This window comes from Argentina silus (assembly GCF_951799395.1).
Source record: "Argentina silus genome assembly, chromosome: 12".
NCBI classification, from domain to species: Eukaryota; Metazoa; Chordata; class Actinopteri; order Argentiniformes; family Argentinidae; genus Argentina; species Argentina silus.
This window is the reverse complement of record NC_139666.1, coordinates 4,515,993-4,530,403: the sequence shown is the minus strand read 5'-3', so window position 1 is coordinate 4,530,403 and position 14,411 is coordinate 4,515,993. Positions and strand designations below refer to the sequence as shown.

The 14,411-nt window shown below is 46.2% G+C and overlaps 1 protein-coding gene across 1 annotated transcript; it reads left to right on the top strand.

Annotated features, from left to right (window-relative positions):
- Positions 1 to 9,369: 9,369 nt before the first annotated feature.
- On the top strand, positions 9,370 to 14,292 carry ihha (Indian hedgehog signaling molecule a; the record flags this gene model as incomplete). The annotated part of the gene is made up of 3 exons (XM_083681561.1): positions 9,370 to 9,669; positions 10,661 to 10,922; positions 13,589 to 14,292. 3 exons carry the CDS (start codon positions 9,370 to 9,372, stop codon positions 14,290 to 14,292), a joined length of 1,266 nt encoding a protein of 421 aa, XP_083537687.1.
- Positions 14,293 to 14,411: the final 119 nt, after the last annotated feature.

Below are 14,411 nucleotides of genomic sequence, written 5' to 3'. Positions count from 1 at the left end.
GTATCTCTTGTCCACTGAGTTTGCTGAGAGGATATTTCAGAGTTGAGGCGATTGCACATTGGGTTGTAGGGGAGGTCTTGTGAGGCGATTGCAGGGCAGGGTTGGGTTGTAGGGTAGGTCTTGTTGGGGCGATTGCAGGACAGTATTGGCTTGTAGGGTAGGTCTTGTGTAACTGTGTTGCAACAGAGTTCAGTGGACCTGGGGCTGTTTTGAGATCAGCAGTAGAGGACTGAAGGAGGGCAGCTGAGAGGTCGGCCTGGTTGGTTAACTGCCCTCTCCTCTCTTTCTCTCTCTCTCTGCCCCTCCCTCACTCAACAGGTCAAACATTTACACCCTGTCAATGAGTGTTGAAATGGGTTTTCATTGGTATCTGAGTTTTCCATCCTCACACTTGTTATGAATGGGAGCATATTAATGGCTGAATCGACCTAGGTCATCCCTTTCAATCCGCTGCAACAGTTTTGTATTCTTCCTATATTTTTACCTAGGGCATTTGCTGCTATCAGCCCTATTTGTTTGTTTATTGCTATGTGTAGCATTGTTTTGTCTTTGCTCCAATCCCAGACATTAAATTTGATCAGATTGAATCTACTTGTGCATGCCAGGGATTATGTTAGTACTCCAGTTCACCTGTATACAACACTTTATTACATCTATCTGTAACACCTAACATACAGTGCCTTCGGAAAGTATTCAAACCCCTTCACTTTTTCCACATTTTGTTGTGTTATAGACTCAGTTTAAAATGGATTAAATTAACAGAATTTGCCATCAATCCACACACAATACGCTAGAATGACGAAGCGAAAACACGTTTTTAGAAATTTCAGTAAATTTATTCAAATTGACATACAGAAATATCTCATGCACATAAGTATTCAGACCCTTTGCTATGACACTCTTAAAATGAGCTAAAATGCAAAAATGTCATCAACAAATCACTCAATAAGTTGAATTGAGTCCATCTTAATGCAAGGATAATAGTTCATGTAATTTTGGAATTAACATCTTTGTTTTTATAGGGTCTCTGATTTGCATAGACAATGTAAGAGCAACACAATGTTACCCAACATTCTGTCAATCAGTCTATTCACTTCCAATCTAATGTGAAACACCACAGCGCAACAAAGGGTTAACATGCTACATGCCATTATAACACTTCGACTTGGTACAACCCAGAGCCCCTCTCTCACAGCTTATTAATTGGTACTGCCCAGAACCCACCTGCCACAGCAGGACTTGATACCATAGAGATATAATTTTGGTAGTACCCAGAAGAACTCCCCTCTCCCAGCTGATCTTGGTACTGCCCAGAACATTCTCACAGCTGGGTCTAGGAACCACAGTTGGGCCATGGGTGCTTTCACACAGCTGCCCAGCCACCACAGGCCCAGAAACGACGATGTGACACTGCACTAAAAATACTATTGGTAGCAGAATACAAGCATTTTATAAATGCACTTCAATATAAATATTTAAATATAAATGTGTAATGAATTTATTGATATTTGCCTTTTCCAGAGGCTGTGTTTTCTGTAGGGAGTGGTGAACCAGAGTGGCTGTTTTCAAGTGGGTCTCTGGGATGTGGGAATGTGTGCTCTCAGTTAGGGAGCTGACCAATGCCCCATGCAACTGGAGCTTGTTCACAGAAGCTCCCTGATCAATCCCATTCATCTCACCAGCCTTAGTCCCACAACCTTTAAGACTCTATACCCGTCCTCGCTTGGGGTTTCTTTTCCTCTTTGAAAGTGTGTTGTCTGAACGTTTTCATTGGAATGTTCCTTGTGAAGATTTAAGATGGCAATGGTGACATTGAGAAGACGCCCAGAGATAGGACAGTAATTAATCACATCACATACACTTTGCATATTATCTTTGTGGCTGACTCATGTGGACAATGTGGACAATGACAATTACTGAGGCAACATGATTGAAAAACAAATCAGGCCTTTTGGGAGTTTCCAGTATTACTTCCTTTTGATTTCAATCTCCCCTAAAAATAACGTTTGTTCAATGAGATTTTTCCATTTTCCTTCCTCTCCAATAGAATGCAACTCTTATTATCCCGTAGTAGTTGTTCCACCCTCTCAGCCTTTTGGGAGCGTAGACGCAAAGGATCATAATAGTATTTATAGAAAATGGGCTTTTAGATGAGTTGACCATCATTTCAGCCCAAAGCGGCACACTTTTTCATGAGTTACTGGGTGTTTTAAGACATGTAGTGACGAAGAGGGACAAAGCGCATGGAAATCAGAAATCCATAGACGTGAGTGATTTCACCATTGGGCGATGAGACCAGAATAGAAGCAAGCTATATCTTAGACATACAGTGCTCTATAAGTATTGGAAAGAGGAAGCATGTTGTCTTCATTTAGCTCTATACTCCAACAGTTAGTATGGGGTCAAAGTAGAGATTCTCAGTTTTAATTCAATGTTTTTTTTTTCAGATTGGCTTCACCGTTTAGAAAGGACCACCAACTAGTGGTTTGCACCTTGCAGTGAAGCCTCTGTAGTTCGGTTGGTGACATATTCTGCCGAAAGTAGTCTCTGACACATTGACGCCTACCTCCTGGAGAGTGTTCCTGATCTGTGGGATAGTTTTTCTTTTTTTTTTCTTAATTATGGTGAGCATTCTTCGGTCATCCACTGTAGAACTCTTCCTTGGCCTACTAGCCCGTTTGTGATTGCTGAGCTTACCAGACTTTCTTTCTTTTGTAATGATGTTACAAACTGTTGATTTTGGTAAGTCTAAAGTTGTGGCTATCTTTCTGATAGATTTTTCTCATATTTCAGCCTCATAATGGCTTCCTTGACTTTCATTGACATCTCTTTGGTCCTCATGTTGACAGACATCAATCGCAGACTCCAAAGGCAAACGCAAAGGCTAGAATCAATAGCTCTCTTATGCCTGCATAAATGATGTGACGGAACACACCTGACTAACCAGAAACACCTTTCAAGCCAATTTTCCAATACTATTGGTGGCCGGAAATAAGGGGACTGTTAGGGTTATAATTTTAAAAAAAATACATTGAATTAAAGCTGAGAATCTCTACTTTAACCTTATAGTAATTGTTTGATTTCAAATCCAAACTGTTGAAGTATAGAGCTAAAAGAAGACAAAATGCTTCGTCTTTCCAATACTTACGGAGGGCTCTGTATTTTCCCTGCAACCACCAATCGGTGGAGAGAATGTTGAGAGAACACCTAGATTGTGTCACCAAGTAGCAACTTGGTGATGTCAAGAGAGAATATCATTAACAGTGTGAACACACTATTACAGTATCAGAGGGTGCCAGTTTACTATGATTAGTGCTTTGGCTGATGATAAGTCACCTGGACACAGCTCACAGTAGATGTCTCCTGCCTACTATTCCACACCTACCTGATCAGTCAGCCGTGTGAGCTTTGCCTTGACACGCTGACATCACCGCAATAACTACCTAACACGTCAGCAGCTCCCCAAGACCAGTCTAAAGCCATTATGACTATTCCCATCAGCTGTCTTAGAGGCCAGTCTAGAGCCATAGCCGTGGAAGACTGTCCCCATCAGCTAGCCTTGAGGCTAGTCTGTACTCAAGGGGAATGTGTCATCCGTTACCCTAGAAGTCAGTGTCTATATCTTGAAGACTGATAGGACAGAGAGAAAGGGGGGGTGGGGGGGGGGGGTTGATGAGAGGTGGCAGTCCACTGCCCCTCCATTCGTCATATGCGTATGTCAGCCCCGCTGACACTGAAGTGTAGTGTGTGCACTTGCACACAGTTTCCACTTGCTTGTCCCCATGCAGCTCCGAGGCCCTGGACCCTCTAATTAGGGCCGTGGTCAGGCCTGGGGCCTTTGAAGCCTGCAGCAGCACCACAGCAGCACCGCAGAGCCGGGCCACAGCCGGGGTTAGTGTGGCGTCCCGCAGGGGATCAGGAGACAACCAGAGGAACAGGGACACGCAGGGCCCCGGCTCGCTCGCTCTCTCTCTCTCTCTCTCTCTCTCTCTTTCTCTCTCTCTCTCTTTCTGTGTCTCTAGCTCTCCTCTCTCTCTTTCTTCACTTCTCTCTCTCTCGTACTCTCTCTCTCTCTCTCTCAAACACAGACACACACACACACAATTTCCTCTCTCCTCCTCACTCAGTTGCAGACACTTGTCAACATCAGTCCTGTCACTCTCTCCTTCGCACTTCCACCGTCTCGTCCTTCCATGTGTGGATGCAGACAGGCTAAGGGAGATGTCAGCAAAAGCATCCATCTGCAATGTGGAGAGGAGATCCTTTTCTCCTCTCCTTTTCTCTTTTATGGGCTCATTCTTCTCCTCTCCTCTCTCATTGCCTTAAACAGGGAAAAGAGGGGGTGACATTTGACATCTAATTGCTCTTATGCCTGTGTTGTAATGCTGTAATTACGCTAGTAACAACATGCTGTTACATAGTAATTTAGTAGCTGCTTTGTAATTACATACATTATGGAGTTTCGTGGTTTTCACTATAACACATGTGTAATATCAATGTGATTTCTATGGAGTTGTCATTTACGGTGGTCGCAATTGTACTAAATACGATTAAACCAATAACATCATGATACCTGGTCCTAACTGGGCTTAAGAAAGAGTCATTCTTCTCTCTCATCTGCCCCAAATGTATTTATTTCTCACATTCAGTCACTCACTCTCTCACTCTCTCTCTCTCTCTCTCTCACTCTCTCACTCTCTCTCTCTCTCTATCCCTTCTCTCTTTATTCCCTCTCGGCTGCGTCTTTCTTCCTGTATTGACGGAGAACCCAAAGTTCACCATTGTTTGCTCGAGATCTGTACAGCGCTAGGGACGACGCAGAGCTAGCCCGTGTTGATGTTTACCTTTGTTTTCAGCTGGGTAATCATATTGTCACAGCCTATTTAAGGGAGCCAGGCTGTTATCCAGCGTGCAGCTGGCAGAGGCCGCGGTGGTGTAGTAAAATATAAATATAATAAGGACGCTTTTGAGCTGGCGAATCCATTCTGAGCAGTGAAACATCACCGCGGCGACCACAGCCGTGGCACGCGTGCAAGAGGAGAAAAAAAGGACTGGCTTCTCCTCGGCCTGACAGAGGAGCACAGCGTGAGCAATAAACAGGGCAGCAGCGATATAGACGACATGTGTTTCTCCTTCATCCTCATCAACCACCACATCATCGTCTACCCTCACCCGCTTAACACACGGTGTCATTACTGTCTTGTTACCCTCACCTTCCCCATCAGGGCAACGGGAAGTCATACTGTAATACGGTCGAAGAACAGTGGTAGTCGTAGTAGACCTTGAAATTTGTCTACGGTTAAATTATTTTTCTTGTCTGGGAATGTAATGTAATTCACATGTAGATTCATGTAGATCAGCTGACCAATTAACCAACTGTGATCGTTGCTGTTATGGCTAGAATGAATCACAATATATGATTCAGTTAGTTGATACCATAAGACCTATAACACCATTTAGCCAGGTAATATTATATTAATAATCATACTGATTTATCTTCACGGTCACCCCCCTGAATGACAGCCTCCTGGTTCACAGAGGGGAGGAGAAGAGACGGGGGTTAAAGAAGGGGTTAAAGAAAGGGGTTAAGGTGTTAAAGGTGGTGAAGGGAGAGAGAGAGAGAGAGAGAGAGAGTCAGCAAGAGAGAGGGGCCAGGGCAGGACCTCAAGGCTGCTATTGATGCGGTGTTCATTGAGTTATTCAGGGATGCAGGGCCTTTAGGCCTCAATTACAGGCGTTTGGCAGCAGGACGTATGAGAGGAGACGAGGCTGTGGCGAGTCCCATCCACACTGCCCGGCCGTGAGCGAGTCCCCTGGGCAGCGCTTTGTTTTCTTTGCAGGCGGCGAAGCTCAGGCCACTTTTAGCTTCTGCTTTTATACATTTCGGGTATTATTTTTTCCCTGTCTGCTGCTTCAAGCCGGCCTGCCTGCCTGCCTGCCTAAACCACTCACGTCTTCGCTGCGTCTGAAGGGAATGGACTGATATGTCACTGACACTCCACATTTTCATTCATGGATGAAATGTCACTTTCCTCCCTCTGCCAAAACACTGGGACGTCGAAAACTGGATGTGAGAAGGGACTTTTCAGGAAGTGAATTCAGGAGAGTTCTCATCTGACCCAGGACAATAAAAAAAGGTCACACAACAACATTGTTGCCGAGCAAACTGAGGTGTTTATTGTGGTTTAAAGGCTCACCGAAGTTGTCTGGAGGTTAAACTAAAAGGACAGCGGGAAGTGGGCAAAAAAACAGCTGCCATTACCTTGAGGTAGAGCAAATAACTCCACAACACCGATCCCGCCACAACCCACAAAAACGCCATTCCAGAGAAGAAAACAACTAAAAACAGAGTTGTTTACCAGCTAATAGTAGAGGAACATACCAATATGCCATGTCTCTCTCGTTCTCTTCCTCCCCTCTTGCTCTCTCTCTCTCTCTCTCTCTCTCTCTCTTTCTCTCTTTTCCTCCCCCTTTTTTGCTCTCGCCCTGCAACACCCTTTGTTGGTTAGGGCCGTGGGTAGCCCTGGTGCCCATGTGAGCACCCAGTACGCTCACCCCACTGACAGCCAGATGAAAGGCACTCCGGCTGGCATTATTTGAAAGGCACCCATCTCCCTCTGTCTTGGTGCCTAGCGTCCTCTTATTTCACAGGGGCAAATTAATAACTCGGGTATACATCAATGGACTTGTGCTAAAAGGGCCTGGGCCTGGTGTCTGAACCACTGCCATCACGGACGGGCTGACATAGAGGGAGACGCTGGTCTGACGAAGCTTCCCTTTAAAGGTCCGTGGTCCCTTTTCTTGAGGGCAGGAGGGATTTTCTGACTGGATCTGACCACTTCTGAGGCATTGTCAACAGCCAAGTTCAATAGGCAGGCCTGTAGGGAGCGGAGCGCATGGCTTTATTTACAGCCATCAAAGAGAGGAGGACACACTCCGTGGGATCCCATCCACTCTGTAATTGTGTCTCTGTGATCTCCAGGCTCTTCAGAGGGAAAAACATGGTAGTCCATAAAGCACTCTGAGAGCCTGGTTCTGGTTCTGCTGCCTGAACCTCACCTGTAACAGAGTTGGGGTCAATTCAGTTCCCATTCAGTCCATTTAAGGGGATGCGTTGAAGTTTGAAACACACAGGAAAAATAATAGGTAGTTTTCCATTTGTGAATTGAATTCCAATGAATCCCCAGAAGATTTCTTGATTTTTTTCTTGACTGAATTAACCGAAACCTTGATCTGTACTGCCTGCCCTGTGCTGGTTCTGCCCTGTTTAACTGCATCGGTACTGGATGGAATATACAGTAGGCCTACACACCGTAGGATGGAGTAAAGACCCTCATTATTACTGTATTTGCCTACCCAAAGTACTAGACCTAGAGACAAGTGACCTACTTGATACTTCCAACCTCAAGTACATGAAGAGTCCTCCCTGGTTTGAATTACTGTGCAAACCTTGCAAGTACATCATCTATGATTAGGGTATATTTTCAGCATAATGATTTAAGACATGCTGATTCATATTTGACTTTTGGCCGTATCAGGAAAAGTTTAGTAGTGTCAGATGAATTGATATATCTGTTAGTCCACATTCTATTTCGGTGAAGGGTAAATAGAGGCACAGACATCTGTTTTCTCTGTGCTGTGAATCCCTCTCTTTACTACTCTGTTCCAAATGGGGACATGAAAAACTGACTGGGGGCAAAAAAATATGTTATGGTATTTGCATACACAAATAATCAAAAATAAATCAGCTTAACCCCAAACTTTTACAGTTCAGTGCATTCAAAAGTGCCTCCTTTTCAAACAGGCTATAAACCACCCAGTTTTTTCTCAGGCAAATATTTGAGGAGCTAATTTGGAGGATTTTCACTGTGTTAAATAAAGATGGAACAGTATGGGAGTGTCACAGATGTACTGTATCTATTCTCAAGGTTCTCTCTCCTCTGCCAGCAACATAGTCAGCCCTCTGTATCCACAGGCCATTTTTTTCACACTTACACCGAGAGCATCCCGCCTATGGAGCATGTTGTCAATTATAGTCATTCTACACTTCTGGCTACCCCCACTTTCACTCATATGACTGCTAGGTTCACCAGTGGAGTGCTTAGTTCACCAGTGGATGCATAGTATCCCTGTGTGTGGCTCCCCTGGCCATCAATGCTCTGTTGTACAATCTGGAGGTTCCTATATTCTGGTCCTAGCTCCTAGTTGGCTAAATGTGGAAGCAGATGGAGATCTGAAACCAGGTCAGATTATACCTTATATGTGGTGTTCCTTGTGGAGGACATGGTCCAAGAATCAGTGGTTTCATTGTATTGATTGGGGTGCTTTCACTTTCTGACACTCCGCAAATTCCCTTCCCTTGATTTATCGAAGGTATCCATTCTTAACTCTACCTACTTTATAGGCTAATGTTGTCTAGATCAGAATAAATAATGGATAAATAAAAATCAATAATAATGCAGAAAAACAATCTGACAATAAACACAACATTTAGCAGCCTTAGAAGAGATAAGCTCAATAGGCCAAAGTTGCCCTCATTATAATCCTTATTGTAATAACATGGCGGGAATTGTTGTGTTGTGTGTGACATGGGAGGAGGGAGAGGTGATAAAGTGTACATTTCAGATGAGTTAGAGCGCCCTCGGTACACTGTCCGTTAGTTTCCACTGTAGCGGACTGATGTGTGTTGTGTTGGCGCCTGACGGGCAGGCAGGAACTCTGAGGTGGCAGGGGCAGAGCCGGTGGGTAGAAGACGAGGCACCCACTGTGACCCGATGGGCGGAGTGGCAGAGAGGGATAGAAGGGCAGGACTGGCAGGGTGCGGTCTCGAGTGGCAACTGATCCCTGGGATCACTCAAATTCCCAATTCAACTGGAAAGCGTGCGCCACAGGACAGCAGGCAGAGACAACTGGGCAAGCACAAACGCCAGTGCATGTTTGACAGCTCCACAGAGGCAAACCACAGCACCAAGACTATCAGCGAGTGCAACCGCTATTTACTACTCGACTTTGAACCTGTTTGTTTAAATAAACGGACTTTACAACTCATGCACATATCTGCGTTTGGACGAGGAGAAAGAAGTTACGCGACGTTTGGTCAACGGACACCAGAGACATTGAACTCTTCGCCGGGTCCTGTGAAACGCATACGGCTAAATGACAGTATTCTTGGCATTTACGGATTGTTGTTGTGCGCACGGATGATGGGGTGGATAAAGTTGATACAACACTAAACATTTTGTCCCCCACCCCCCATCCTTTACCCCGTGGGGGGAACAAGGAGAATCTAGGGGGAGGGGGTAGCTGAAACGAGCGGCGACCTGTGCCACCTTACCACTCCGTGTCGGAGTGCCCGCCGGTCTGGGTGGGATGCGGCTCTCCGTGATTGTGGGGTTCTTCATCGGCTGCGCCCTGTTTCTCGCACCTGTAACCGAGGGCTGTGGGCCGGGAAGAGGATACGGCAAGCGACGTCCACCAAAGAAGCTGACACCCCTCGCTTATAAGCAGTTCAGCCCAAACGTGCAAGAGAAAACACTCGGAGCAAGCGGCAGGCACGAAGGGAAAATAACGCGAAATTCTGAACGTTTCAAAGACCTCACACCCAACTATAATCCTGACATCATATTCAAAGATGAGGAGAACACGGCGGCGGACCGTCTTATGACCCAGGTGAGAGTCACAGCACAGGAATGGGCTTTAAACGTCATGTTTTTAGCTTGACAGCGATGACACGATGACTGCATTGGGCATGTTAATCGTCCGCTTCGGTACCCTTGTTTGCACTTCGCACAATGTTTATATGCGACCTGACTTTATTGATTCAGAGTGCTTTCATCTGTTTTGGTTAAACAGATTTATGTTGACTGTCCACATTTACACGCAATTTATGGGTTATTACTTGCCCGTCTATTATATCCTAGCTTTTTGTTTTGGTGTGCTCACTCATTTAAGAGACAAATTACGCACTTGGTTTGGAGTTCAAATCATTTAATTGGGCTAAATAATTAAGTGTATTTTTGTCTAGCGGTAGGCTATTCGTCGTTTTAATTTGTTTATTCGTTCACATGATAAACAAGTCTTTATAGTTCATATTCCAACCTCAAATCACCAATTCAAAGCACTTTATTCGTTAGTGGTGGCTGAAATTACGCGTTGCGCGCGTAGATAATGCACGGAATTATCTACAAACTGCAGTTACTGAAAAACAAGACCAGCAGACAACACGGGAAACATACAGATCGCGACATATCTCTAGGCTTATTGGCGCTAAATGAAGCAAACCAACACATACAAACAAAGATCTTATGAATACTTGTCCCTCAGTATAGCGAATATTTAATTGGCATATTGTGGAGATTTTGCGTAATTAATGATACAGTGAATGCTGTACATCCTGTAAACTAGTCCTACGCAGTTTTACCACCTATGACAATTATTTTATGACAATTTGTGTTTTGTACATCTATATCTACTGTGCCATTATTTGCCTGTGACATTGTCCTTTGCCTGTGACATTTGACCTGCTGAGTGTGCCACTGTGCTTTTACCTGTCCTTGTCTTTGTTTACATTGTGTAGGATTACCCCTGTCCCTTTGACAGATGGCAGTTTATGCTCTCACATGGTCCTGTGTCTTAACTGCCTTTGTCTTTGGTCTGACAGCGTTGTAAAGACAAGCTGAACTCTCTGGCTATCTCGGTGATGAACATGTGGCCAGGCGTGAAGCTGAGGGTGACGGAGGGATGGGACGAGGACGGTCACCACTCCGAGGACTCGCTGCACTACGAGGGCCGCGCCGTCGACATCACCACCTCGGACCGAGACCGTAACAAGTACGCCATGCTGGCCCGCCTGGCCGTGGAGGCCGGCTTCGACTGGGTCTACTACGAGTCCAAGGCTCACGTGCACTGCAGTGTCAAATCAGGTAGGATGATGATGATGATGATGATGATGATATGACCGACTGGGTTCGACCCTTGTCTTTTACCTATCCCACCTCCCTTTGACCACCTCCTCATTGCAGACCTCTCGCACCAATGTGCCCGACTTGCTTCAAACCCGGTGCTCCTATCACAGCAGAGGACTGTACAGTATTAGTCCATCGGGCTAAAGCCTAGGCGTTACTTCAGAGAGAAAGCACGAGTCTTCACGTCTCTACAAGCAGTGTTACTCATCGACGAACCACCTCAGCTAAAATGAGACATAGTCTATCGTGAAAAAGTCCAGTGTCTTCTAAGAGTGGCACCTCCTTCCTCCTGGCTTCATACGTGTGACTAGACCAGATCACTGCAGGCTGATGTGAGTGGCTAATGTGGCTAATGGAGTGTGTTAACTTCACCCCCATGTTGACGGGGACAGTACTTCACCCCATGTTGACGGGGACAGTACTTCACCCCATGTTGACGGGGACAGTACTTCACCCCATGTTGACGGGGACAGTACTTCACCCCATGTTGACGGGGACAGTGGGTAAGGGTTTCCTCTCTCCACACTACAACATGTCCTTGGGGTGTCTGTCTGTCATTGTGGTCAGCTATCAGTAGGTGATGTAAGTGCTAGACCTGAGGTTGAGGTGTGTGTGTGTGTGTGTGTGTGTGTGTGTGTGTGTGTGTGTGTGTGTGTGTGTGTGCGTGTGTGTGTGTGTGTGTGTGTGCGTACGCGATGAAGCCGTAGTAGCCCACCTCATTACAGACTAACACCTGTCTGCCTGTGTGTGTCTGTCTGGAGTCTGTAGGGAACCAATTAGACAGAGAGAGTTTGGGCACATGTGTACTCCGTAGTCTCAATCTGTGGTAGAGAAACCAGAGAAAACCACGTACTGCACCCACATCAGGTGTACCTCTGAGGGGATAACTGTGTACTGTTCTAATGATGTCTGTGTGTGACATGTGACTCAGCTGGAAAATCTCCTGTTCCTTACCGAGGCTACTGTACATCAGCTACTGTGATCCTACTTGAACTTCTTGCCGTTTTGCGGACACTGGTATGATACTGGAGATAATGAATTGAGGTTATAAAGTGGTTAAGTGCCCCATTAAGAGATACATTTGTGGATCAGTGTGAAGCATTTGTTATCAAATACATTTTGAGTGAAAGTTGGGACTGTGATAGTTGTTTTTCAAGTTCATTCCTCTGACTCATATCTCAGACTATCTACTCATCTGGGAATGCTCAGAACATTGTATGTCAACTTTATATAGAATAGATGTTCCTTTCATGTTACATGTTAAACACATTCGGCTTTAAACACAGCCAGTGTGGTTGGTAATGAAACTGGAGGTGACTGAGCCACAACCTGTGAACGTAACTTAAAGTTGGTTGTGTCACGTAAGCCGTTGTGTAAACTTAGCTGAGGTGATTTGGAATGATGCTGGGAGACCCGTGTTCGAACCTTCTCTCTCACATACCCATCAGAAGTGTATCTGTTGGTCACTGAATTGTATTTTTCTCTTTCTTAACGATGATCTAGAATCTTTTCCCGTTATTTATTTTGTTTCTTAGAATCTTTTCCCGTAAGTTACCCCTTTTCTCTATGTCCTGTTGCTCTGCATTGCAGTTTAGCAATTATACACATGTTCCGCACTGCACGTGCTATTCATCTGTGTCTCACAGGTAGGAGTGCTGATCTAGGATCAGTTTAAGATCAGAAGGAATAAGATGGCACGGACAGGAGGAAACCTGATTCTAATACAGCACTCGTACTCTGAGATGCCTTATGAATATGGGCCTAGGTGTACACAGACTAGAGGAAGGAGAGGTCAGAGGGCAGAGGTCAGAGGGCAGAGGCAGAGTAGGTTTACCAGAGCGCCGCCCGTCTGTGAGATGATTAACTCCCTCCTTTGTTTCTCTGTCGGCTTTTCCTCCGAAGCCTTCTCTCAGATCTCTTATCTCTCCCGCTCTTATCACCCAGCCTCGGGACTCAACCCTTCCCAAATATTTGTGTTGGGTCCACTGGAGACTTGAGACCCCCAGCCTAGCCTCTGTACCTGCCTCACTTACAATATGACCTCATCCGTTTTACTAGAAGTGGAGATTTAATCATTGGGTTATTCATTAGCTCTTTTTTGCATTCCTGTGAATGCTGAGCAAAGTTAAGTGAAAAGAAAGGTAATCACTAGATGACTAGGGAGAGTCACTAATGGATTTTGAAATGTTTACCCGCTGCCAATCTGGTAGCAGTGGAGGGTTGTGTGTGTGTGTATGTGTCTGTGTGTGTGTGTGTGTTTTTTTTACATGGAACACAACGCTCTTTTACCTTCGTAATGGTGACCACAGACAAACGGTCTCTGTGTTTCGTTTCAAAAGAAGCAGCGGGAAAGTAACTGAGCATGACGAACTGTCAACGCTTTGAAGTTAATCCTACCTATGACCAATAACTACACCACTGACCTGTAAACATGTCAACAACCTCATATCAGTGAGTGTGTCAAAGTCTACTTTGTGTTTGCAGACCCCCTAGTAAGCCTCTCTCTCTCTCTCTCTCTCTCTCTCTCTCTCCTCTCTACCCCTCCCTCTTTCTCTCTCTCTCTTTCTCTCTCTCTCTCTCTCTCTCTCTCTCTCTCTCTCTCTCTGTCTCTCTGTCTCTGACAGAGCACTCAGTGGCGGCTAAGACGGGAGGCTGCTTCCCCAGCAGAGCTCTGGTCACCCTGGAGGACGGGACCGTCAGAGTGGTGTCTGACCTCCGGCCCGGGGACCGCGTCCTGGCCTCCTCCGGGAGCGACGGTGGCGGGGAGCTCGTCTATAGCGACTTCCTCACCTTCCTGGACCGGGAGCCCGCGGCGCGGAAGCACTTCTACGTGATCGGCACAGAGTCCGGAGCCAACCTGATGCTCACTGCAGCGCATCTGGTGTTTGTGTCCGAGGGGAACTGCTCAGGGGGGCCAGGGTCGGTGTCGGGGTCCTCCAGACGGGCCATGAGGACTATATACGCCAGCGACGTGAAGCCTGGACAGTGTGTGCTCACCGCGGGGGGGGGAGGAGCGGGGACAGAGGGCCACCTCTCACCCGTCACCTGGGTAGGGGTGCGGGAGGAGAAGGGGGCGTTTGCCCCCCTGACACGTCATGGCTCCGTGGTGGTGGATGGCGTCTTAGCTTCGTGCTACGCGGCGGTGGACCAGCATTACCTGGCCCACTGGGCGTTCGGCCCACTACGCCTGCTGTACGGCTGGACTGGGCCACTGGGTTCACAGGGTGATGGACTACACTGGTACTCCAGGGTCCTTCATTGGATAGGAACCCTCATATTGGACCCCGAACACTTCCACCCCTGGGGAGTGATGGACTCTGGGAGATAGGAGAGAGAGAAAAGACTAAAAAAAGCTTTTCTTTTCTAAATACAAACTCAGCTTTTGTCAGGGATTTCAACCCCTGGTTTTCTTCAATTCCCATTTATACTCGAGGCAAACCAAGGAAG